This window comes from Rhamphochromis longiceps, linkage group LG3 (assembly GCF_057381845.1).
Source record: "Rhamphochromis longiceps isolate RC_006_pf linkage group LG3, R_longiceps_female_GT1.1, whole genome shotgun sequence".
In the NCBI taxonomy this organism is placed as follows: Eukaryota; Metazoa; Chordata; class Actinopteri; order Cichliformes; family Cichlidae; genus Rhamphochromis; species Rhamphochromis longiceps.
The window spans coordinates 59,781,680-59,807,514 of NC_140559.1; the positions used below are offsets into that span (position 1 = coordinate 59,781,680).

The following is a 25,835-nucleotide window of genomic DNA, read 5'->3' on the forward strand; positions in this document are numbered from 1 at the left end:
CCGAGCAGCTGGCTGCTTCTCTAATGTTCTTTTGGACATCAGCAGTGCGTTCAGCTCAATGGTCTCTCTTCCAGCTTTTTAAATGTCACTAAACGAGTGCACAGGGTTCTGTCCTGGGCTACTTATGTCAACGGTGTGGCACAAAATCTAGATGCATCTGTTCATTTTATACCATCAACATAGTTTTCAAACCATTACAGCAGCTGTTGATAGTATTCAGTCTCAGCTGGCTCAGACTGGCTTTAAATGTAGAAAAAACCAAAGTCATGTTGTTCACAAACAGAAAGAGGGTCCGCCTTTATTTCCTTCTCCTGTATCTGCTCAAAGTATTTCTATTGAAACTGTGGCCTCGTACACAGACCTCGGTATTGTGGTTGATGACAGTCATTCCTATAAGCCACACATTGAACATCTAATAAAGACACTGAGGCTGAAGTTGGGCTTCTCTTCCAGGAACAGATCATGTTTCACAGGAAAAAGCTTGTTGCTGCCACCTTTTTTTTACCTGCCCTGGATTACAATGACATGATTTATATGAATGACTCTGCTCGCTCTCTTCATCTGTTGGATTTTGTCCATCATGGGGCATTAAGATTTATAACTGTCTGTAAACCTTTAACACACCACTGTACTCTGTGTTCTCTGGTTAACTGGTCCTCATTGGTCTTACACAGGATGGTCCATTAGTATCATTTTATCTATCAATCTGTTTCTGGGTTACTGCCTCCTATTTATCAGAGTACATGTTAGGCAAACAGTTTAGTCACAGCCTGCAGTCTCAGGACATCATTACATCCACTGTTCCATCAGTTCATGCAGAGCTTGGGAAGAAGGCGTTCTCCTTTTCTGCTCCGTCTTCATGACCCAAGTGGATGAATTGAAGAGTCTGAAGGCAGCAGAAGGAACGATCTCCTGTAACGTTCCCTCAGACAGCAGGGTTGAAGGAACCTGTTGCTGAAACTGCTGTGCAGATTGTCCAGTGTATCATGGAGGGGTGAGAGTCATTGTCCATGATTGACAGCAGTGTGTCACAGATCACCTCCTCCAGGTGGTCCATTTACCATCTGAGCCTTCGTAGAAAGTAAAGCTGGCTCAGACCCTTTTTGTAGGCAGCGTCCATGTTGGCAGACCACTCCAACTTGTGATCCAGATGAACTCCCAGATACTTAAAGGATGTGACTATTTCAACATCATTCCCACCAGTGCAGACAGAGGAGGGATCTGTTTCTGCCAAAGTCCACCACCAGCACCTTTGTTTTGGCCACATTCAGTTTCAGGTGATTCTCCTCACACCACCTCACGAACTGACCAATCAGCCCTCTGTATTCCTCTTCCCTTCCCATTCCTGGATTAAAGAATCCAGGATCTCAACCAGTTTGTTATGTTCTCTCTTATAACTTAACTGTTAAAGTAACAACACCTGTTTGGTTGTTAGTAACTTACTTTATTAACCTTGTTGTGGAAAGGCAGAGGCATATCAATGTGCACATATACCACATTTGGTGTTCTCTACTTTACACAGAAAGTAGTACCACAAAAATATAATCAGATTTTACATAACAGCTCCTCCCATCCAGCTTTGATGAACACAATAAGTATCAAACAACCGAGATATTTTCAAGTAAATGCCGTAACCCAATAATTGTACTTAAACTGAAATATGACACCTACTCAGTGATTTACAACATAGAGGTAGGTTGAACTGGAAACCTATAAGTTAAGTAAGTAAACTTACGTTTGAAAAAGTGGTTAATCAGTTAAGTCATGATCAGTGTTGGGGAGTAACGGAATACATGTACCGCCGTTACGTATTTAGAATACAAAATATGAGTAACTGTATTCCGTTACAGTTACCGTTTAAAAAGGTGGTATTCAGAATACAGTTACTTTGTTGAAATAAATGGATTACACTGCGGTACTTTCCTGTTTCATTTTGTCGCGGGTCAGGACTGTTTGGGTTTTGTTTGACAGCTACGTTCTGTTGTTCCAGGCGGCAGCGTTACGGTTGCCATGGTTACAGGGCGACGCTCTCTCTCTCTCTGCGACTGTGTGTTTCCTGGGTGAGAGAGCGCCTTTTCGTTGTTGTTGTGCTAAGCTAACAGGCAGAATGCTACAAGCACAGCTCTAAAGAATGTAGCATCATGGGCAGTGTAGTCCGTGCTGCAGGGAGAATGGACTGTTATGGGTCTGTGAGCAGGAGGGAGAAAAAGGGGAGTGGAAAGGTACGAGTACATGTAAATATAATAATAACCACTTCAGCCAAGAAGAGTGCCTGACGAGCCCAGTTGTAAGTAAGCTATTAAGACTCGACTGTACACCGTGTTCGTGTTTTCCTCCGAAACAATAAGTTCCGTTGGAGCAGCCTTTCAACGCTTCTCTCTGTCTCTCGCAAGAAAAGTTGACCCACACAACAAAGTAAAGCTATTTTTCGGCTACGAGCCGACAGGGACCCCGCCGTATTAGTCAGAGGTCCCTTTACTACAGTTCGGAGTCGTGGACCTTCAGTAATAGTAATAAATCACACAGCAATAGTACATTCACGTTGTTGTAAAAAGCACGATAATATATTAAGTAATCCAAAGTATTCAGAATACGTTACTCTCATTGAGTAACGTAACGGAATACGTTACAGAATACATTTTGGGGCATGTATTCTGTATTCTGTAATGGAATACATTTTAAAAGTAACCTTCTCAACACTGGTCATGATGAGGTGAAAGGAGTGTGTTGGGTGTGTAATCAGGCAGCGGAGGCGACGTCTGGGTTCAACACTTTATTTTAGGCTTTACAGCGGAGCTCCATCTTGTTCTCGCTCTCTACTTTCTTCTTCTCCTCTTTCTCTTACCCAGCCTCATTAGCGACACCCCTGGTCTGACAGGGTAACAGCATGTACTAATTTTCTTCCCTTATTATAGAACCTTGTAAACACAACATCTCCCCCTTTTCTCAAATAATACTCTTTCCCTTGTAGCACAACATGAACCATTCGACAGCCTTTTACTTTTGAGGCAATTAGTAACTTCAGAACAGTATTATATATATATCCTGATAAAAGAACTGTAATGGCAAAGTAAACGTGCCCCGGATCAACCCTGAATCAACAGTAACAACCATGTGCCCTCTTCTCAGCTTATCAGAAGTCACAGCTGGAATTAAAGATAACTAATGAAACTCAAATGCACTTTCCCTTCACAGTCATTTCTCACATCTGCATATTTCTCCTTTCTTTTTACCTCTGAACTATTTCATAACAAAGTCTTTTGTCCATCTTGGTGGTTGTCTGTCCCTCTGCAGTGTGGGACGTGTAGCAGTCTGTGCTGAGCTGATGTTTTCTGTCTCTGTATCAGCTCTTTGTGTGTGTTTTGAGTTCTCTGGGACAAGTGAGAGACGTGCTGCATTCCATCTTCTCCCATCGCTGAGGATGAAAGAACTCTCACCCGTCTGCTGCTGTACCTCCAGCGGCTTGGTGTATTGTGGCTCTCCTTTTCCCACATGGAATGGCTTTCGTACTCTCACTGACGCACCCACAGTCACTTTAGTAGGTTTAGCACCTCTCTTTCTGTCTGTATAAAGTGCACTTCTTTTCTGTGTCAATGTCACTTTGGATCTGATGTGGTCATATTGTCCAGCATCCTTTGGTGGTGGTAGAATGTTGAGTTTAGTCCGCATGGCTCTTCCTCTGAGGAGCTGGAAAGGGGACTCACCGGTTGTAGCGTGGGGAGTCGCTCTATAACTTTGAAGCAGTTCTGTAACCACAGTTTTCCATGGTCGCTGAGTAGCTTGTGCTGTCTGTATGGAGTCCTTCAGTACTCTATTAAAGTGCTCCACACATCCATTTGCTTGAGGATGATAAACGCTTGTCCTGATGTGTTTTATGCCCCTTTCAGCGAGAAACTCAGCAAAGGCAGCTGAGGTGAACTGCGGACCATTATCAGTTGTAATTTCATAAGGGTTTCCTTCACGGGCGAAAATGGAAGTCAGAAATGCAATCACTGTCGCAGTTGAGGCGTTTGGTGTGAATGCGACTTCAGGCCACTTACTGAAATAGTCAACTAGTGTGATGGCAAACCTGCAGTCATAGGTTCCTTGTTCCAACGGACCAACAATGTCGACAGCAACATGTTGAAACGGACCCTCTGGGAATTTGATGGGTTGTAACGGTGCAGGTGAAACAGCTGCAGTCTTGTCACACAATTGGCAGGTTGTGCATGTGGACAATATTTCGTGGACCAGTTCATCCATGTTTGGCCACCAATATAGATCTCTCAGGCGTTGGTTGGTTCGGACCATGCCTTGATGTCCTTCATGGGCTAGGTGCACTACTTTTCCTCGCAGAGATTTGGGAACAATCAGCCGTGTTCCTCTAAATATCAGCGGTGACTCTGCTGCCAGTTCATGTCGGACCAGGAAGTAGGGTTTGACATCATCTGGTAAGGATTTGCTTAATTTCGGCCAGCCCGAAAGAACGATCTGTCTTAGTTTTGTTAATTCAGGACAGTCTTCACATTCTGCTCTGAAGTCAGCCAGTGGAAGCGCTGTTAGCTGAGGAGAAATTTCAGCAATCTCTGTGATTAAGTCCTGTTCAGAGTCTTCACTTGTGTTTGTGGTATGCAGGGGAACACGGGACATACAGTCAGCTATAACATTTTGGCTTCCTGGACGGTACTCTAAGTCATACTGGAAACACATCAGTCTGGCTGACCAACGTGCTATCCTCATGCCAGCTCTGTTCATCCCCTTAGTACTTAACAGGGTGGTGAGGGCCTGGTGATCAGTTCTCAGAGTAAATCTCTGTCCCCATATGTACGTCCTCCATCTTTCAACGGCCCATACGCAGGCGAGGGCTTCTTTTTCAATTGTTGAATATTTCCTCTCGGCAGGGGACAGGGTGCGGGAGCCAAAAGCAACAGCACGTTCCTCATTGTTTGAGTTGATCTGGGTCAGAACAGCTCCAAGACCATAATCTGACGCATCAGTGGTGATGAACGTTGGCAGATTTGGGTTGAAGATTGCCAGTGCTGGGCTTTTTAGTAGCATTTCCTTCAGTTTGTTGAAGCTTTCATTTGCTGTATCAGTCCATTGAAGTTCAGCTGTCTGACTTGTCCGAAGTAACTCACGGAGTGGTTCAACCACAGTTGCATAGTTTGCTAGGAATTTGCTGAACCACGAAGTCAAGCCTAAGAAGGAACGAAGAGCAGCCATGTCCTGTGGTGCAGGGGCTTTGGCAATGGCAGTCAGGTGGTCTGGGCTGGGGCTCAGGCCATCCTTGGAAATGACGTGTCCCAAGAACGGAATAGATGTCTGTCCAAATGAACTTTTGTTGAAGTTGATCTGCAGACCGACATCCTTCAGGCGTTGGAGGACAGCCTGTAACCGTTCATCATGCTCTTCTCTGGAATGTCCATACACTATTATGTCATCCAAGTAGTTCTGTACTCCTGTCTGGTCTTTTAGGACTGTTTGCATCATCTTTTGGAAGGCAGAAGGGGCTGAAGCAAGTCCAAATGGAACTCGGGTAAACTGGAAGAGTCCCTCATGGGTTATGAATGCTGTGAGGCTTCGGCTATCAGGGTGAAGAGGCAGTTGGTGATAAGCTGAACTTAAATCAATCTGGCTAAAATGTGTAGCCCCAGCCAGCTGTGCGAACAAATCCTCCATGTGAGGAAGAGGGTAACAGTCCATGATCACACTCTTGTTAGGTTCACGCAGATCCACACAAAGTCTTAAGTCTCCCTTACTTTTTCTTCCAACCACCAGAGGACTCACCCATTCAGCTGCATCCACTGGTTCGATGATGCCTGCTTGGAGTAGACGTTTCAATTCAGCTGACACCTCCTCACGTATGCTGAGTGGTAGACGCCGCAGTTTTTGACAAACTGGCTGTACTGTCTTGTTCACTTGAACTTTGTGGATAAACCCTTTAACAGCTCCAAGATGATGGGAAGAAGAGGAATCAATGTTATTCACCATGCATGTTTGTTTACTGGCTGGTGCTCCTCTTGCAGGATCCTCTCCTTTGTTGATGACTTTTCCAGCAATGATATCAATGTTAAGTGCTTTAATTAAGTCCAACCCCAGCAACGGTGATCCATCTTTAACTATGAAGAATGATCCTGGCACTTTTCTGTCATTGCTTGCAACCCTCACTGAAGCCTGTAGGCAGCCAATGACAGGCAAGTCACCTTTTGCATAAGTGACAAGCTTAACTTTCGGTTCAGTCAAAGCGCAGGGTGCAAAATGTTCTTTGTAGATGGCTTCTGGGAGGATAGATACTGAAGCTCCTGTATCCACAATTAACTCCAGAACCTGAGAGTTTCCCTGTGGTGTTTCAATGTTCATTTTGCATGTAATCTTATCACATGCTGCAGTCATCAGTTTGTGATCATCGACACATAAAACTGTGAACTCAGGAACAACTACTTCCCTGACCACTGCTACAGCTGATTTACAAACTCTGGCGAAGTGCCCTTTTTTGTTGCATTTATCACATTTTACTGTTGCTGCTGGACAGTTTTTATCATTAGCCAGGTGTTTCTCGGATCCACATCTGAAACAATGACGCTGTTGCTCTTTATCACTTGCCTTTTTGTGCCATTCTTTAGATGTAGGTCCCCGAGCTTGAGCCGGTCGCGCTCCTCTTTTTCCCCGAAGACGTGCGTCCTTCACCCCCACAGCTTGTACTGCAGCAGTCTGGGCCGTGGGTGCAGCAGAGAGGAGTGTAGCATTCTTGACCACAGCCTCCACCTGACATGCAATAGTAACTGCCTTGTCCAATGTAAGGTCCTCCTCCAGCAGCAATTTTTCTTTAACAACACTGAGATTAGCATTAGCAACAAGTTGATCCCGAATCATTTCACCCTCCATTATTCCAAAACCACATGGCACAGCTAACGCTCTGAGGGCGGCAACATACTGAGTCACCGTTTCATCAGCCCGCTGAATTCGCTGTCTGAATGTGTGCCTGCATGCCACTACATTCACTTTAGGGACAAAGTGGTTTTCAAGCGCAGTCATGGCTTCAGCAAACGTCGTACCTTGATTTGGCAGTGTGTAGAACAGTCGTTGTCCCTCTGGTCCCAAGCAATGTAATAAGACGGCTCGTCGTCTCGCCTCCGGCCATGCATCTCCCGTAGCATTTATCACTAGCATGTAGTTCTCAAAGAATTTGCACCACGTCATAAACGGTATTGGCGGCTCACCCGCATGTTGCAAAAAGGGCGGTGGGCTCGGCACTGAAGCGCTCATCTTCGTCGCCAATTTGTTGGGTGTGTAATCAGGCAGCGGAGGCGACGTCTGGGTTCAACACTTTATTTTAGGCTTTACAGCGGAGCTCCATCTTGTTCTCGCTCTCTACTTTCTTCTTCTCCTCTTTCTCTTACCCAGCCTCATTAGCGACACCCCTGGTCTGACAGGGTAACAGCATGTACTAATTTTCTTCCCTTATTATAGAACCTTGTAAACACAACAGAGTGGTTTTTCATTTTTGAGAAATACTGATGTCATCAAGAGGATCTAGAAGAGAAGTAAGAGTAAAAGCCAGGAGATGGCAGTAGTGCAACATCTTTGGATGCAAGCTGCTGTTAAAAATGACAGAAGAAGAAGTTTGCTTGATCATTCCTCAGCTCATCTGTGTGAAGCTGAGTGTAAAGAGGCTCCTGCTGTTAGAGAAACACTCTGACTGTTTAACAGAGTCAGACATGTTCAGACTGAATTTCAGTCAGAAACTCAGCATCACACTGATGAAGCTGCAGATTAATTGTGGTTAATTTCTGATTAACTTCTTTGCTGCCAGCTGAAATTTAAATGTAATTTAAAAGATGGATTCAAGGGTATTGGGTTTTTTGAACCCAAAGATATCACATGAACGTATATGAATTGATGTTGATGTTGATTGTGATTGGTTTTATTTCTTCAGTGGTTGTAGTGTTTTAATATTTAGTCATTTTTCCATTATTGTAATTGTGTATAAAGTTTAATTTGAATGAAATTTACATTCAAATGCTTTCAGTGTTGCTGTGTTGAGTGTTTGTTAACATTTGTATGGAAGACACATAAAGACATGTGACTAAAGAAATCTGTGCTAGAGGGACTTTTTAAATAAATAGTAGAAAACAAAACAGATGTTGAATTCTTTAGATAATTTTCTAGAAATCTATTTCTTTCTAAACAGAATTCAGAATATTGATGTTTGAGATGGAAGGTGTTTCTACAGGATCCTGATGGACACTCAAAGCTTTTATAAAATGTTCTCATTAGTTGTTTACAGCAGAATATCAATGTATGTGAACCAAAACAAAAAATAAAGAAAGAAACAAAAGGAGGGTGTGGTGTTCAGGAAGTACAGACTGTAGCTCAGCAGGTAGAATTACTAACTGGAAGGTTGGAGGTTTGATCCCTGGCTGCTCCAGTCTGCACGCCACGGTATCCTTGGGCAAGATGTGGAACCCCGACTTCCTCTCCGATGCATCCATCATAGTGTCATTGTTAGAAAAAGAAGTGCTTGTGTGAATGAAGCACGCTGTATAAAATGCTGTGACTGCTCATACAGAAAAGCAGCTCATAAGAACTGGTTCATTTTCCAGATAATTCCACTATTAAGACAACAGACATTGGGAGGCTTTCTCTGAGAGTAACACTGAAAGTCTTGCTGCTCCTCCACAAAATGAACTTCAGATTAAAGACACAGCTCAGCTAAACACAACTCAAACTAATCTACACTATTTTTCTTTATTACGCAGCGTTTTTATAACTATTTCCAGATGTTTCTAAAGATGAAAGCAGAATTAAACTCCAGCCTGATGCGTTTCTGAGGTTCCTGACTCTGACCGTCCCTCAAACGCCTCTCTGGGCGTTTCCTTCCGTCGCTTTTACTTTCACTTTCGTGAATGTTGTGGCGCAGTTGATCGTCTCGAAGTTAAGGTAACGTTAGCAGTCTGTACTGTTTTCCTGGCTGACATCAGCTGTGTGCAGCTTAGTTTCAGCATAAATCTGCTTCGTTTTATGTGAGATCAGAGTCTGGGAACGAGACAGAAACAGTTGATGATCAGCAGCTGAACTCGATGTTACTGTGGATCCACTGACTGATGTCTGTAGGCAGCTTCTCCTGCCTCCATCAGTCTGTGGCTGTATGGGCTCAAATTGTGGTCATAAATATTTTGTACTTATAAATCAGGATTTGTAGGTGTAAAAAAGATTTGTGTGTGGACTTAGCCAAGCAATACGTGTGAAACTCTGCACTCAAGTTTCAAGTACGACCCTATTTTTCTGCCTTTCATCTGATTAGCCAATGTCATGTCAATCACAAATTTAACAATCCAATCAGAGAACAGGTGGGTTTGGCTATTTGAGTGGTGCTTTATGAAGCTTCAGATCCTTGAAGGGAATAAATGCCCCTTTTCATTCCTTCATCACTAGGAAGTGTTACGAGTTCAAAATTGGGGATCGAGACAAGAGGAAAAACGATGATTTTAATGATCACACGCGTGGGAGATGGACACTGTATGCAGACAGCATCAGATCTCAAAATGGTGGAGCATTGCTCAAACTCTTATAGCCTCTGGTGCCTCCACCTTATCATAAAAGCCTAAACATTCACATGCTTTCTCTCACACGGCGCCTAAGCTACGACCTTGGCTCCCCGTTTATCTGCTCCTGCTGAGATGGGGCAGAAAACTCCAGCATGTTCTGTTCTCTTCTAATCAGACAAATAAGGCGATGACTTTCTGCAAACAGTATTTCTTATAACTCAGCAGTATAATGCATCATAAAACAATATCTTTCATTCACAACAAGCCAGCAGTCTAATGTAATGCAAATCAGTTTAACAAATGCAATAGTTATCAGCTTCTTCTAATTCAGGAGAATAATGCAAACTAAAACTACATAATAATTCACAATCTTTAATTAGGGGTCTAACATGGCATAAAATAATATTATAATTTAACAGAAGGAAAACAGTCTGTGGTGGTCCGAGTTTTGTGATTTTTTGTGTCACAGGTTTACGTGCTTAGTTAGCAGTTAGCATTAGCAGCACATGCTGCGTCTGATGTGAAAGGACCTTTATGCTGCGAAATGTGACTCACAGCAATGGTCCCGGGTCAGCCCTGACTTTGTGTTAAACTAATCCTAAAGTAATAATGGTAATTCTAACCACTGACATACCACAACTTTATCCTTTCAACAGCTACTGAAAGTTAGGGATTGACATGGCATTGACCAATCAAATGAAAGGAAGAAAATAGGGTCAAAATTTGTACTTGTAACTTGAAACTTGAGTGCAGAGTTTCACACGTATTTTTTGGCTAAGTCCACACACAAACCTTATTTTACACACACACAAATTCTTTTTACACATACAAAACTGATTTACAAGTACAAAATATTTATGACCACAATTTGAGCCCATAGGTGGATGTTGATTAACTGCTGACAGTGAGACAGGGCTGTCCTAAGAGTTGCTTTTCGGAAGTCGCTGCCAACACTTCATCTATAAAATGCATTTCTCTGCTCGTTCGCTATAGTCTGCTGTCGTATTTGTGTGCAGGTTATTTTCAGTTTAACTGGTGATGTTCATTCGTGTATTGTAGGTGAATGCGTTGATGATTGATCATAAATTAGTAAACTGGCCGTTTTTGTTCAATAATTCCTGTTTCATGTTCAAACCGTCAGACAGAAACTCTGCGTTTGTTTTTATGTTCTTCAGCCTGTTGTTCTTGAGGTAATCTGTGATGCGTTCAATGACCCTCCACATGCTCTGAGGCTCATTTGAAGAGAAACAGAACTTCATCTTTAGAGCATAAGTGGGTTTTTGCCCTCTTTATGCCCGCGGTCAGGCTCTGTTTATTGTAGTATAACACTCATAGGACACAGTGACCCGCTGCACACACACTGCACACACACTGCACACACACTGCACACACACTGCACACAATGACAGCTGCAGAGTTTGTGTCTGATGTATTAAGTATGAAACACTGTTGGGTTAAAATCTGGTCAGAATGAATCCAGGTGCAGGTGTGTCAGTTTAGGACCACTGGACTAACATCCAAGTGCTCACAATATAAAGTGTATTCTGTAGTAACATCCTGGTGTTGCAGCAACAGTCCCACATGGAAACGTCAACACTCAAACTCAAAGTCTCTTTTTGTCAACAATAAAATGACAGCAGACCAATTTGAACAAAGTTGGTAAAAAGCTTCAGAAATGAGTAAAATATTAAAAAGTGTCTTGATGCTCAATCATCCAGTAAATCCCCAAAGAGTTGATTCTGTTCATCTGGACGTTTTCAGCAGCATGGATCAGTGTGAGGACAGAGAGGAGGGAGTCCCTCCCTCTAAAAGCACTCTGTGTGGGGAACATGAGAGCCAGACCAAAGCTCAGAGGTGAGATGACCATCTCTAACTGTCCATGACTCTTCTCCATGTCACAGCTCAGCACTCACATCACTGCTCCATCATTATTCACACTCATACCTCTGTGTGTGTTGTTTTAAAGCCCAGAGCTGTGGGGCGTACCAGGCTCAGCTGGACATAACCCTGAAACTAATCCAGAGCCTGGACCTGAACCCAGCTGTGTTTCCTTAAAGAGCAACAGGTCAAAGGATATTGGTGTAAACTTTAACAAAAGTCTGTTATGTGACAAAGAGTAAGTACATTATTTTTATGAGTTTGTTCATCATGTCTTTAATTTAATATTTCCAGTTTTTCCTTCCTGTCTCATGAAGCTGTTACATTTATTGTTTTTCTTTTAGGATCAATAAGAGGCCAGAATCTCCTGGACCTGAACCCAGCTGTGTTTCCTTAAAGAGCAACGTGTCGAAGGATATTGATTTAAACTTTAAAGGATGTTCTTCTGCTGCTGAGAGGTAATGTGTGTCTAGATGTTGTTCCTGACTCTGTATTTCTAAATAAATCCTCATGTTTAATATCAGCTCAGCTCTTTTTCACACATTTCTATGTTGGTATGTGAAGCGGTGTGTGTTGGAGTGTTTCCACAAACACAGCAGTCAGAGTGGAAAGAGTGGATGTTGTAGGAGGTGTTTGTGTAGTGAAGAGGCTGAGTGTCTGTAGGACTCCAGCTGCTCCAGCAGGTGTCTCCTTTGTGCTTTGCTTCAAACACAGTGTAGGGAGGAGCTTCCACTCAGGTGTTTCAGGTGGTATAGCCTATGGTTTAGTTTGACTTCCTTCTGCAAACTCAGCTGCTCTGTTGCTGATACACGTCTCCATGAATATGATTGATCAGATGCTGCCAACACCATGTGTTTCATGTGAGCGCTCAGCTGAAACCCTGGGTTGACTTATCGAGTTAATAACAAGCTTCACGTGACTGTGAATGCTAAAGTGAATCCAGATAAAGGAACGAGACCCTGCTAATGTTGGACTCACTTCTTAGTGTAGATCCCAGGAGGAAGTTCAACATAGCCATTCTTTGTGCTAGCTCGACCAAACTTGAGACCACAGTGCAGGATAATGATCATCATCTGTCTCTGTCAAGGACATTTAAAATCCACAAATAACAAACATAATTATATTTGATCATTAAAAATCTCTTTTCAATTAAAAAAGCATGAGCACACTGGTGGATTACAGAAACATGAAAACTCGTTAACAGTAAAGTTAATTTAGGCGTAAACAAAGTGTCAAACATACTGAAGTAGAAGGACTGATGTTTGTGTTAAAATACCTTCTTAAAGCTGAAATACTGATTCAACGTTCTCCAAAAGTTGATTCAGTTCATCTGGACGTAGCGTTTTGTGGGAGAAACATTTCGTCTCTCATCCAGGTGACTTCTTCAGTCTCAGCTGACTGCAGGTTTCAATCGTATAAACAGTACATTTGCATAATGACTGAAACCAGCCCACTGAAGGAACAATGGTGTCACGATCAGGCGAATTACACACAGTAGTTCGGCGTGCCCGTGTGGCATGCTGGCTAGACTCCAACGCGGCGAAGGCTAGCGGTGGGTTGGAAGAGACACGCAGTTATTCTAGTAACGATCAGTGCACGAAGCGTGGCTTCGGAACTGTCGTCACAGATGGAGTGATAGGTTTGTAGCTTGAACCTATTCGCTGGAACGTTAAGACAATATAATTACACTGCTAAGCAAGACACAAATAGGCAAAGTTCTTCATGTTACTCGTGCACGGGAGAGACCGGACAGAGCGCCGTCCCTTCGCTTGACCCCAGTTGCTCTCGTCCGTTCTCCCATACACTGTCCTTTTATTGAGGTTACATGAATATGCATAGGTTCATTAACATACGACGTCTACATACAAACAAAGAGTACCTTGCCTGTGTGTGTGTGTGTGTGTGTGTGTGTGTGTGTGTGGACTGCTGATCAAAGGGTCAAACATCCTTGGTCAGGAAGAGGGTAGCCTCCCCCTCACCCTAGATGGTTCATCCTAGATAACACGGTGAGGAAGTCCTGCAGTTCATCTAAACAAAGAGCACTTAGACTAGAACAGACGCAACTACGTTAATCCTACCATAAAACAATAAGACACGGTATGACCTCTCATGCTCCCAAAGTGCTGTCTAATACACACAAAGTTTGCAGACTATCAAGGATCAAAACCTCTACCAATCTACAACTAATTACAAAACTCTAAGCATATATAAGTAAATATTTCTAAGCATAAATGACAATCAACAATACAAATCTAACACGGAGAGCGAGCGGAGCCAGGTGGGTGGCGTCTCTCCTTTAAACCCGGCCCCGTGATCAGCTGATCACCAGCTGACAAATGGGCTGGGAGGTCATCTTAATTATGCAAATTCTCATGACCATTGATCAATGTCCATGAGTCCCATTCACAGAGAGTTGGGGAATGGCTGCAATCACAGCGCTGTAAGATTGTGACAAATGTACCCTTAGGCCCCCTCCTCGATTCAGAGATGGTCTTTCCCTTTTCACGTAAATGGCCTCCTTGACTCCGCCCTCCAACCAGCGTTCCTCCCTACACATGATGAGGATGTAATTGAAAGAGTGTCCACTGGCCTGTAGGTGTAAATAGACTGCAGAGTCCTGGCCTGACGAAGTAGCTCTTCTGTGTTGTAGCCAGAGGTTGTTTGGTTTCCCCGATGTATAAATCCTGGCAATCCTCCTGCACTTAACAGCGTACACTATGTTACTCTGTTACTCTGATCCTTGGGGTGGACCAATTTTTGGCGCAGCGTGTTTTGGGGTTTAAAAGCCACAGAGACCCGGTGTTTAGAAAAAATGCATCTCAACTGCTCCGATACTCCTGACACATCACTACAGGTTTTCTCTTAGTCAGCGGTTGTCCTTCTCTCCTGGATCGGCTGGAGCTTTCTTTAGGAGCCGTTCCAGCTTTGACAAAAGTCCAGCTGGGACACACTTATGCTACGTCCAGATGAACAGAATCAACTTTTGGAGATTTACTTTCCTGGATGATTGAGAATGCATCAAGACGTTCCTCTTAAAGTGTTATTCAGTGTTGTGACAGTCAGCTGCTTCAGCTGCTGCTGGGATGGGCTGTGGCAAAGAGAACAGAGAAAATCCAAATCAGAGTTTTTCTCTGAATTAAAAGCAAGGAAACAACAATATATTCTACATAGTGAAACTGATGGTTTCTGGTGTTTTGGTCTGTTTTTCTGTATTCATGTAGATAAAGTGTAAACTCAGATGAATTATACCATCAAATGTTAAAGGAAAATATCAGGATGAGTGTCTGTGAGCTGAGAAGGACGTGAAGCGAGCAGTTTATCCCAGAGTTGAAGCTGCTCTGTGTGCAGAGATGAGCTCAGATTCCTGCTGTGACTGATCAACAGTCACAGAAATGTAGACTTGTAGTTATTACTGCAGTATGGTCACAGCAGATACTGATAAACATGTATTATGAGGATGGATGATCAAGTTTCTCACTCTCTCCTTTAAATCTCAGTTTTTTCTTCTTCACAGTTTATCTGTTAATTTATTAATGAATAACACTGAAAGAGTTTCTGTTATATTTCCCCTTGAACATCAGCTTATTAGGGCGGCATTAGGAAATAGCCCCCCTCCAAAGAATGAATAAATGAATGATGATAATAATAAAATGATTAAAAAGCAGAGCTCAGAGTGGTAGAATGGTCAAACATGGATCCACGGGTGGTTCAACTGCATTTGGTGACGTGACTAAAGCAAATCTTTCAAATAATCCCACCATCAACGGGATGTTGTCTCCTTTACTACGGTTACTTTACTTGGTCACCGTGTGAATTTCTTTGAAATGAACCAAATTATTTTATTTGTTGGTTGTTGCATATTTAACCTCTACAGTCAGGAAAGGAGGAGATGAGGCCTCAACAATGTTGGGTTGTAGCTGTGGTTCAGGTTAGAGTGAGTGTCCATGGAATAAATGTAAGTCAGTGAACTGGAAACATGACTGTGTTCAAACTTTGTTTTCCTTTTTATAATGAGTCTAATCAAAGGTGGACAGAAGTATCTCCACTTTGACTTTTCTGTGTCACCATCAGAGCTTCTGCACAGTGTGGAGAAAGATCCAGAAGCAGAGCTGGACTGCAGACAGCCAGTCAGAGCAGCTGTGTACAAAGTAAGACTGAACATCTGTCTGCTGATGGACTCATTTCTGAAAACTGGACTTCTTGTGTTGTTCAGACATTGAAGAGTTTTCTTTCTCTTTAGTCTCATTGTTTTTCTTTCTTTCAGCAGATGTTGGTCTGCAGGAGGTTTTAGATGAACATAAGATCAGTCTGAGGAGGAGATGTGAACGTGTGACTGAAGGAAGTGATGAAACAGGAAGTAGAACCCTCCTCAACGGGATCTACACGGAGCTCTACATCACAGAGGGACAGAGTGAAGAGGTTCATACCCAACATGCGGTGAGGCAGCTGGAGACAGCTTCCAAGATGGACGCCCTCCATGACGCTCCAATCAGGTGCCAGGACATCTTTAAAGCCTTACCTGACCAACAGAGACCCATCAGAGTGGTTCTGACCAACGGCGTGGCTGGTGTTGGAAAAACCTTCTCAGTGCAGAAGTTCACTCTGGACTGGGCAGAGGGCTTGGAGAACCAACATGTCAGTGTGGTGGTTCTGCTTTCATTCAGGGAGCTGAACCTGATCAGAGATGAGCAGTACAGTCTTCTGGAGCTGCTCCATGTTTTCCATCCAACATTACAGAAGGTCACAGCAGAGAAGCTGGCTGTCTCTCAGCTTTTGTTCATCTTTGACGGCCTGGATGAAAGCAGACTTTCATTGGATTTCACCAACAGGAAGCTGCTGTCTGATGTCACACAGACGTCATCAGTCAGCCAGCTGCTGACAAACCTCATCCAGGGGAATCTGCTTCCCTCGGCTCTCGTCTGGATAACTTCCCGACCTGCAGCAGCCAATCAGATCCCTCCTACATGTGTTGACAGGCTAACAGAAGTACGAGGTTTCACTGACGCCCAGAAGGAGGAGTACTTCAGGAGGAGATTCAGTGATGAAGAGCTGTCCAGCAGAATCATCTCCCACATGAAGACATCCAGGAGCCTCCACATCATGTGTAGTATCCCAGTCTTCTGCTGGATCACTGCTACAGTTCTGGAGCACATGTTGACCACAGAGCAGAGAGGAGAGCTGCCCAAGACCCTGACTGACATGTACTCACACTTCCTGCTGGTTCAGACAAAGAGGAAGAAGAACAAGTACCATGAGGGACATGAGACGAGTCCACAGGAGCTGACGGAGGCTGATAGGAAAGTTCTTCTGAAGCTGGGGAGGCTGGCGTTTGAACATCTGGAGAAACGAAACATCATGTTCTACCAAGAAGACCTGGAGCAGTGTGTCTGGATGTGACAGAGGCCTCGGTGTACTCAGGAGTTTGTACAGAGATCTTCAAAAGAGAGTGTGTGATCTTCCAGAAACCAGTCTACAGCTTTGTTCATCTGAGCATTCAGGAGTTTCTGGCTGCTGTCTACATGTTCCACTGTCACACCAACAGGAAGACAGAGGTAGTGGAAGACTTCCTGGGAGATTTTTGTTATGATTCTGACTTTGATTTTGACTATCATGATTATACTAATTTGCTTCGGTTTCCCCACATTAAACCATCTCTGGATGAATCATCTCTGGATGATTTCCCGAGGAGAGCCATGGAGAAATCCCTCCAGAGTAAAAATGGCCACCTGGACCTGTTTGTTCGCTTCCTTCATGGCCTCTGTCTGGAGTCCAACCAGAGACTCTTAGTAGGTCTGCTGGGTCAGACAGAGATCAGTCCAGGAACCATCCAGAGAGTCATCAACAACCTGAAGGAGATGAACAGTGATGAAATCTCTCCTGACAGAAGCATCAACATCTTCCACTGTCTGATGGAGATGAACGACCTCTCAGTACATCAGGAGATCCAAGAGTTCCTGAAGTCAGAGAACAGATCAGAGAAGGAACTCTCTGAGATCCAGTGCTCAGCTCTGGCCTTCATGCTGCAGATGTCAGAGGAGGTTCTGGATGAGTTGGACCTGCTGAAGTACAACACATCAGAGCGGGGACGACAGAGACTGATTCCAGCTGTGAGGAACTGCAGAAAGGCTGGGTGAGTCCAGATGTGATCATTAGCATCATTGATCAGTGTAGGTTAGTAGTTTAATGTTGAAAATAAAATCAGATTGTAACCACAAAGTGTTTGTGTCCGTACGCTGCAACCTTCCACACCATTCCTTTATTGTACAGACTCAGCAGCAGCTCCATGGATCCCAAATCCAAGAGTGGAGAACAGATTTGAAGTGTGTCACATCCATGCAGTCACAGCTGTTTCCACCATGTTTCCACTGATATTAATCCTGTTCAATGACACGTTTCATATCAGTGAATATGTTCTTTATGACGTCCACTGATATGTTTAAGTGTCCTGCTGGAAATCACTCAAATCATCCATGAAATCCATGAAAAATCCTTTTAGTGTTTCTAACTTCACCCTCTGTCCTCTCTCTCTCTCTCCATCCTCCTCACTGCTTCTTTCACTGATAATCACACAAACATCGTATTCAGCTACAAAATAACACAATAATATCACCTGATGATCATTATTATAAGAGCAGGATCCATATTTGATATCAGAGTAACACACTGCTTGGTTATGTGCAGTCATCATCAGTGACTGTGGGTCAAACAGAAGCTCTCTGATTGGTTGCTGACCTTGGTCACCTGTCCACTCTCACCTGTTTGTGTTTGCTCTCTCTTTGCTGTCTCCATCCTCTCTCTCCTTTCTCTCCCTCTCTGTCTTTGTACGTCACTCAGGTCCAATGGAAACAGTGACATTTACAAACCAATCAAAGGCAAACTGATCCATGTCAGGTTATAACAATATTCAAAGTGAATACAGGCTGCTGCTGGACACAGACAGGTAACATCATTTTGACTTGCTGTCACCTGGATCTGGACTCATAAACACTGAAGCCCTGAACAGGAATACAAATCATTTTCTGCCAACTAGCGACACACCAGCAGATAATGGCTCAGAAAGCTAAAATGAGCCAATCATTTCTGTGTTTAGCTCCCCTGAAATCAGATCTGATATCAGCAGCTCTGAGTTCATTCATCATTATTGTCCAGTGATGAGATTTCTGCTCCGTTTGGTAACAGTCAGCAGGTTTTTCCTGCGTGTGGACGTGAACAGTCGTACCTGACAGCAGGTAGCAAACAGAGATCATCTTTCCAGCTGGAACTCTTCACTGAGCTGAACTCATTCAAAATGTTCTGGAGTCAAAACAGGAAACAGTCCAAATGTGTGTCTTCACTCTGACTCTGGATCAGATCTCAGTGACAGACTGTGGACATTATGGAAGCCTAAATGTGACACCATCTTCCTCCTTCATCTGCAGATTAAAGCCAAACAAAGATTCTCATTAAAAGTCTGCAGGTCTGAGAGAGACTCAATCGTTGTGTCATGTCAAACACAGTAAGAGGAGCTGAAGCACAGATGTGAAGAGCAGATTCATCAGATTATGACCTCACTCTGTTTTGTCTTCATATACATTCAGTCTGTGTTTATAATGCAGATTTTCTGCTTTTATAATAACACATTTTATATTTTCTATCATCACAGACTGACTCAGTGTCGACTCTCAGAGTCTCACTGTGAAGTTGTGGCCTCAGCTCTGAAGTCCAACCCCTCCCATCTGAACGAGCTGGATATGAGTTGGAGCAAGCTGCAGGATTCAGGGATGAAGCTTCTGTGTGCTGGACTGGAGAGTCCAAACTGTCGACTGGAGACTCTGAGGTGAGTTCACTGACTGCGGCTGTTGTTGTTTTTCTATATTTCAGGTCTTTGATTGATGTTTGAAACTTTCTTTAGTTCCTACATGTTCAGGATGTGTCTGAAGACAAATGTGAAGAAGTTTGAGTGCTTTCAGAAATGTTGTCTTTCCAAACGACTGAACAGCAGTTTTTCCTTTTGGCTCCAAACAGAAGTGACAGACTTGAGCAGGGTTCATTTAAAGGCTGACAGAAGTGGAGTGGTGACGGGGAGATGTTTGACAGGACAGTGTTTCAGCCTCCACAGGTTCATGTTGTGCTCCATCAGTCAGTGAAGATGAAGTCAGTGCTGATGAGGCTGTAGAGTGTGTAAGGGATGTGAATGAGGATGATGAAGATCTGATGATAGCAGATAAAAACAGGCTGCAGAGACTTTGAGCCATACAGGGCACACAGTGTGTGTACAGAACAGCTGAAATCATTATGGAGGCCTCACTGGAATATGGAAGCATCACAGTACAGCTTCAGTGAAGCATTAAAGTCTCTGATATGAGATGAGAAATGAAGCAGCCAGAGCTTTTTCATGAGTGGAAATCCACTGTGACTGTGAGCTGCTGCTACAGCCTCCAGATTAGCCAGCAGCTCATCCTGCTCAACATTTTCTCACCAACTTTAATGGAAGTGTGATGTTTTCAGCTGGAGTGATGGTCAGGGTGGCCTCCCTCTCCTCTTCTTCTCCTCTTCCTCTTTCATTTGTAAATCCACTTCTGCTGCTTTCATTCATTTGGAAGTCCTGTAGCTGAGTTTGGGAGAGACTAACAGCCTCGGCAGCAGAGGGGAGAAAGGCTGTAACACCACCACTTTACTCTGTTCTACCTGTCACATCGTTTTATCAGGAAACAAATATGCTCATGTTTTTACTATGTTTGTCTTGAAGATGTAAGAAGATCACATGGTGCTTTTTATTATTGTGTTGGTTTGTTTGCTGTCTCTTGGATGGAGCCCAGCTGTGCGTGGCCCCTGGGCCTGTGGTCAGAGTGTGTGCTGGATAATCCGGCCCAGGATGAGGCCAAACTGACATGGGATGAAATGTCTGTCACATAATTGAGCTTAGTGTAGTTTCATTTGTGCACAATTTAAAAACAACCTAAACTTTGTTCTGTCTTTTCTATGTTATACTGTAGACTTTCTTTGATACTGAGTCCAAAAGGAGCAGCTTTTACTTTGAAGGAGATGGGGTCTCTGTTTCCTCTTCAGGTTGGATGATGGAAGCAAATGAGTGTGTGATGTTCTTTCAGTGTTGCACTTTGTAGACGGTCCCTGAGCACTGGTCTCACAGCCAGCTGCACATAGAGACCAGTGTTGTTAGTCCAGGTCAGAAGATGACTTGTTGGAATGAAAATGAGCTTGTAGTTTGTCTGCTTTAATAATGTGACTGGAAAAAGGTGTTGGACTTCAAATATGTCCATTTCTTTCACACTTCACCTTTAAAAGTGAAGCCTTGTGGTTCCTGGAAGGAAAAAACACGACTTTTTCAAGTCTTTGTCCTGTTTTTATGAGAAATGTATGACTTTAATGTGAAACATTCAGAGTTTTTTCTCTTGTTGTGTTTGTTTGAAGATGCTTCCTGTTGGCTTCAGCTGTTTGGAGTTTCCATTTTCTAAACTTCTACATTCTGAACCTTCTTCAGCTCTGAATAGATGATGAAACACTGAATGATTTCAAGCTCACACTTTGTATAATAAACTTTCATCTTTCATTCTTTATACAGATTGAGCGGCTGTGGTTTGTCAGAGATCAGCTGTGATTATCTGGCAGCAGCACTGAAGTCCAACCCCTCCCATCTGAGAGAGCTGGACCTGAGTAACAACAACAAGCTGCAGGATTCAGGAGTGAAGCATCTGTGTGGTTTCCTGGAGAGTCCAGGATGTGGACTTGAAACTCTGAGGTCAGTCAGCATGTTTTAGTTGTGCTGAGATGAATATGATGTGAAAGTTGTGCTGACACTAAACTGCAGACATCAGGCTGATATTATACTGATCCACACTGAGGATCTTCATGGTAAAGTCTGTTTTCTTCTTCTCTGGTTTAGTCCATTGACTGCAGCAGAACAATGTTCACATTTCAAACAGTGAGACTCAACGTATGGCCCGCGGCCCACACACGGCCTGCCCACCTTTCCTGATTCAGAGAGAGGGGACCCTGATTAACTGTGTAGTGTTCTTCCTCACAGTCCTAAGTATCAGACACAACAATGAATAATCCATAGCTGACTGTCTTTAGCAGGTCAAAGGTCACGGCACACAGCAGACAATGGGAAATATTGTAATTCTGATCATTTATCAGCACATATCCATATGTATAAAAACAAAGCTGACACTGTGAGACTTGATCAGAGGTGTGATCATCACAGCAGAGGCCTTTGTGTCAAAGCCACTGAGGATCAAACAGAAACACATGAATCAGATTTTCCTGTTCTGGCTTTTTATAGCAGATAACCTTCAAAATATTCTGCAGTCCATCAAAAACTGAAGCAAACCATGAATCAACATGTGTGTGAACATGAGCTGATGCTGCTGCAGGGAAGCAAAGTTACAGAGGTTTGATTACAGACACAGCTGAGAGTTTGTAATCTTTCATCATTTTAAAAGGTTTAAATTTCTTCAGTATTGAACAGCAGAAATGAGGCTTTGTTTTCGGAGGCCGACAGCAGTGAACACAACAGCAGACTGGTGCGTAATAAGCAGTGAATAATGCAGGAAACAGATTTTTGAAGGTAAACTGTTCTTGAAGTACACTGAGAGAGAGAGAGCTGTGCAGGATGTAAAGGTCAAAGTCAGAGAGAATTCATGACGATGTTCATCAAACGTAAAGCGTAGTTTGGATCTTCTTCTGCTGCTGGTTCACTCAGTTTTGGTTGGAGACAGATGAAACCTGCAGCTTCAGGATCTGTGAGCTGTCCACTTTCAGCCCCGACGGCGTGTCCGTGTACGTGCCGTCGAGTGAACGATCCACGCTCTGTGTTTCCATCTTTGTGTGTTTAGCTGCTCTCATTTACTGTTTTATCTGTTTGCTTGTTGTTGAAATACTTTTGGGAGCTTTAACCTGAGATTCTGGCAAAATACATTTATATTAAAAATCGATTCAGGATTGAATGAATCAACATCGCTTTATTCAAATTAAAACCATTTAAATAGGAAAATCCATTTTTTTTACACCCGCCTCTAATGCTGGGTAATGTCAGCTGATCCATGTGCAGCTGGCTGTGAGGCTCAGGGAGCGTCTACAAAGTGCAACACTGAAAGAACATCATCCATAAATATTGAGTAATAACTGGACTCTCATACAGCGAGACTCAAATGCCTTTAAACATCAGCTTATCCTGCTGATCCAAGTCCAACACTGAGTTTGTAAAAACATGTTTGTCAATCATTTTTTTTTGGTTTCTGAGGAAAATGATTCAATAACTTGCTGCTAACACACAACATTTGAACTCACAGACTCTGTCATTGGATATATTGGAAAGTGCATGGATGATACCATCACAAAAACCACTGTTCGCATATATCCAAATCAGAAACCCTGGGTAAATAAAGACGTCCGCTCCAAGCTAAAAGTGCGGACCTCTGCCTTTAACTCCGGGGATGCTGATGCATATAAAGCAGCCGGGTATGACCTCCGAAAGTCCATAAAAAAGGCCAGAAAGGACTACAAGGACAAAATGGAGTCCAGCTACCACAGCTTTGACACCAGGCGACTGTGGAATGGACTGTGCTGCATCACTGACTACAAGAAGGTCAACACAGTCAGTGTTCAGCCCACTGCATCTCTTGCAGACGAGCTTAACAACTTCTATGCTCGTTTAGACAACAGAGAGCAGATCCTCTACCCTCAGGAGGACAGTGAGGCTGCAACTCTAACTCTGAAAACAGAAGCTGTGAGATGGACCTTTAAAAAGGTAAATCCTCACAAAGCTCCAGGACCAGACGGCATCCCAGTCCGGCTACTCGGAGTGTGTGCAGACGAGCTGGCAGAGGTGTTCACCAACATCTTCAACCTCTCCCTGAGGCAGTCAGTGGTCCCCACGTCCCTCAAAGCATCCACCATCATTCCCGTTCCCAAAAAATCAGTGATCTCCTGTCTGAATGACTACCGTCCTGTTGCACTGACATCCGTCATCATGAAGTGCCTGGAGCGGCTGGTCAAAGGTCACATCTGCTCATCCCTCCCTGACACACTGGACCCTCTTCAGTTTGCCTATCGGACAAACAGAGCCACAGAGGATGCCATCGCCCTGGCAACGCACACCACCCTCACTCACCTGGAGAAAGGGAATACATATGCAAGGATGCTCTTCATCGACTACAGCTCAGCATTTAACACCATCATCCCCTCAAAACTTGCCACGAAGCTCGTCGACCTTGGGCTGGGAACACCGATGTGCAGATGGATTCTAAACTTCCTCACAAACAGGCCCCAGGTGGTGAGAGTTGGTAAGCACACCTCCTCACCACTCATCCTAAACACAGGTACGCCACAGGGTTGTGTGCTTAGCCCCCTCCTATATCCCCTGTTCACACACGACTGTGTTGCTAAACAAGAGTCCAACATCATCATCAAGTTTGCGGATGACACAACCATCATAGGCCTCATCACAGACAACGATGAGACGGCCTATAGAGATGAGGTGATGGCACTGTACGAGTGGTGCCTGGAAAATAACCTGACTCTCAACATCAGCAAAACTAGAGAGATGATAGTGGACTACCGGAAACGACCAGTCAGAGAGCACCAGCCCATCCACATCAACGGTGTCAAGGTCGAAAGGGTCAGCAGTTTCAAATTCCTTGGAGTCAACATCACTGAGGACTTCTCCTGGACCCTTCACACAGACACTGCTATCAGGAAAGCTCGCCAGCGGCTTTACTTCCTGAGGAGGCTGAGGAAGTTTAGCATGAATGCCAACATCACCTCAAATTTTTACAGGTGTGTAATTGAGAGCTTGCTGACGAGCTGCATCACAGTTTGGTACGGAAGCTGCTCTGCCAGCAGCCGTAAATCACTACAGAGGGTGGTGAAGGCAGCAGAGCACATCACTGGCACGAGGCTTCCTGCCATTCAGGACATTTATCTCCAGCGATGCCTCCGTAAAGCACACAGCATCATCAAGGACCACAGCCACCCAGCATATCAGCTGTTCTCCTTGTTACCATCTGGCAGATGTTACAGGAGCCTGTCTGCTCGGACTACAAGACTCAAAAACAGTTTTTACCACCAAGCCATTCGACACCTCAACCACAACACTTAAACACACACAACACAGCACTCAGAAGCTACCCTGCAGCTTCACAAGTACTCTGTTTAATCTGCACTGGTCACTCCACTTTATTGTTATTGATATTTATATTTAAAAGTGCAATACTGTGATTTTCTGCTGCTCATTCCTGTGCAATATCCCATCTGCCCTCCTGTCATATTTCTTTTCAAGATTTTGTTATTTAATCACTAGTGTACATATATTTATATTTATAGATACATATATATATTTAGTCATCTTTTCTCTTTTATCATGTCTCTCTAATATTTGCTCCTCACTATTTTTCTATTTTCTGTATTATTTTATTTTATTTTATTATATTTTCTCCTACTGTATCATGCTGCTGAGTGACTGCAGCTCGTCAAACACATTCCATTGCAATGTTGACCCTGTGCTAACTTGCATATGACAAATAAAACTGATAGAAACTGATAAAAAACATTTCATCATATTTCCTCATAACCCTCTTTTTTCTGACCATTTGATCCCATTTTAATTTGCAATAAAGGATCCACAGAGTTTGGTGACAATAATGACAGTAGATGTTTGTGTGAAAGTGCTGGAAGCAAATGAGTGTGTGATGTTCTTTCAGTGTTGCACTTTGTAGACGCTCCCTGAGCACTGGTCTCACAGCCAGCTGCACATGGGCTGTATCCCAATTCAGGATCTGCAGCCTTAAAGTACGCAGCCTCACCGATCCTCAAGGGCCGCGTACTCAAAGACCGCTAAGGCCGGAAGTGCGAGGCTTGTGAAATGGGACGGTCTAGCCTCCGTTGCGCTGCCCAGGTTGCCTAGAAACCATGATACTAACAGCTGGAAACGTGTCATACAGCTTTGTTTGACAGAAATGAAGGAGAAAATCTTTTGTTCATTTTTTTGTTTGCTTCTACCTGAGGTTTGATCATTCTCTGTAAGATTAAGCTCAGCTATTGAACGGCGTATATTTTAAAGTAAAGGCTTTAAAACCAAGTTAGTACAAATGTCACATAACTTTGCCAACATGTGGCCAACAGTAATGTTTTAATGTTCTTCGTTATTAAACATTTACACATAAATAAGTGACATAATATTCAGTACTTACTTAAAGTTTACTCTTCGGGTGCCCCTCATCCGCCGTTATTATCCACACCCACCACCGCGCTATGAATTCTGGGATATGTTGGGCCACGAAGTCTACACTGACACAGCCTTGAAATTCAGGGAAATGAAGGACGCATTTCAGGGCCGCATTTCGAGCAGCCTTTGAATTGGGACAGCCTTCAGCACGCCGCTGTGACGTAATCGGCCTTGAAATGCGTACTTTAAGGCTGCAGACCCTGAAT

General features: G+C 43.6%; 2 protein-coding genes and 1 long non-coding RNA gene across 3 annotated transcripts in view; all 3 read left to right on the plus strand.

The window, feature by feature from the left end:
• The first annotated feature begins 8,860 nt into the window (after positions 1–8,860).
• The window catches only part of LOC146675489 (uncharacterized), a 129,538-nt gene continuing 112,563 nt past the window's right edge, over positions 8,861–25,835 (plus strand). Inside the window, exon 1 of the long non-coding RNA XR_014908039.1 lies at positions 8,861–8,919. This is a non-coding gene — a long non-coding RNA (uncharacterized LOC146675489). The remainder of the gene's footprint in view (positions 8,920–25,835) is intronic.
• LOC146675490 (protein NLRC3-like) lies at positions 8,928–16,817 on the plus strand. The gene is made up of 6 exons (XM_085400531.1): positions 8,928–9,119; positions 10,408–11,381; positions 11,494–11,643; positions 11,750–11,863; positions 15,477–15,553; positions 15,670–16,817. The coding sequence occupies exons 2-6, from the start codon at positions 11,203–11,205 to the stop codon at positions 16,800–16,802; spliced, it is 1,653 nt and encodes a 550-aa protein (XP_085256657.1). The 5' UTR covers positions 8,928–9,119; positions 10,408–11,202; the 3' UTR covers positions 16,803–16,817.
• The window catches only part of LOC146675491 (NACHT, LRR and PYD domains-containing protein 1-like), a 154,453-nt gene continuing 145,440 nt past the window's right edge, over positions 16,823–25,835 (plus strand). The window contains exons 1-3 of the mRNA XM_085400548.1: positions 16,823–17,535; positions 19,048–19,221; positions 20,968–21,144. Of these exons, the coding sequence (XP_085256674.1) occupies positions 16,925–17,535; positions 19,048–19,221; positions 20,968–21,144 (962 nt within the window). The 5' untranslated portion in view covers positions 16,823–16,924. The remainder of the gene's footprint in view (positions 17,536–19,047; positions 19,222–20,967; positions 21,145–25,835) is intronic.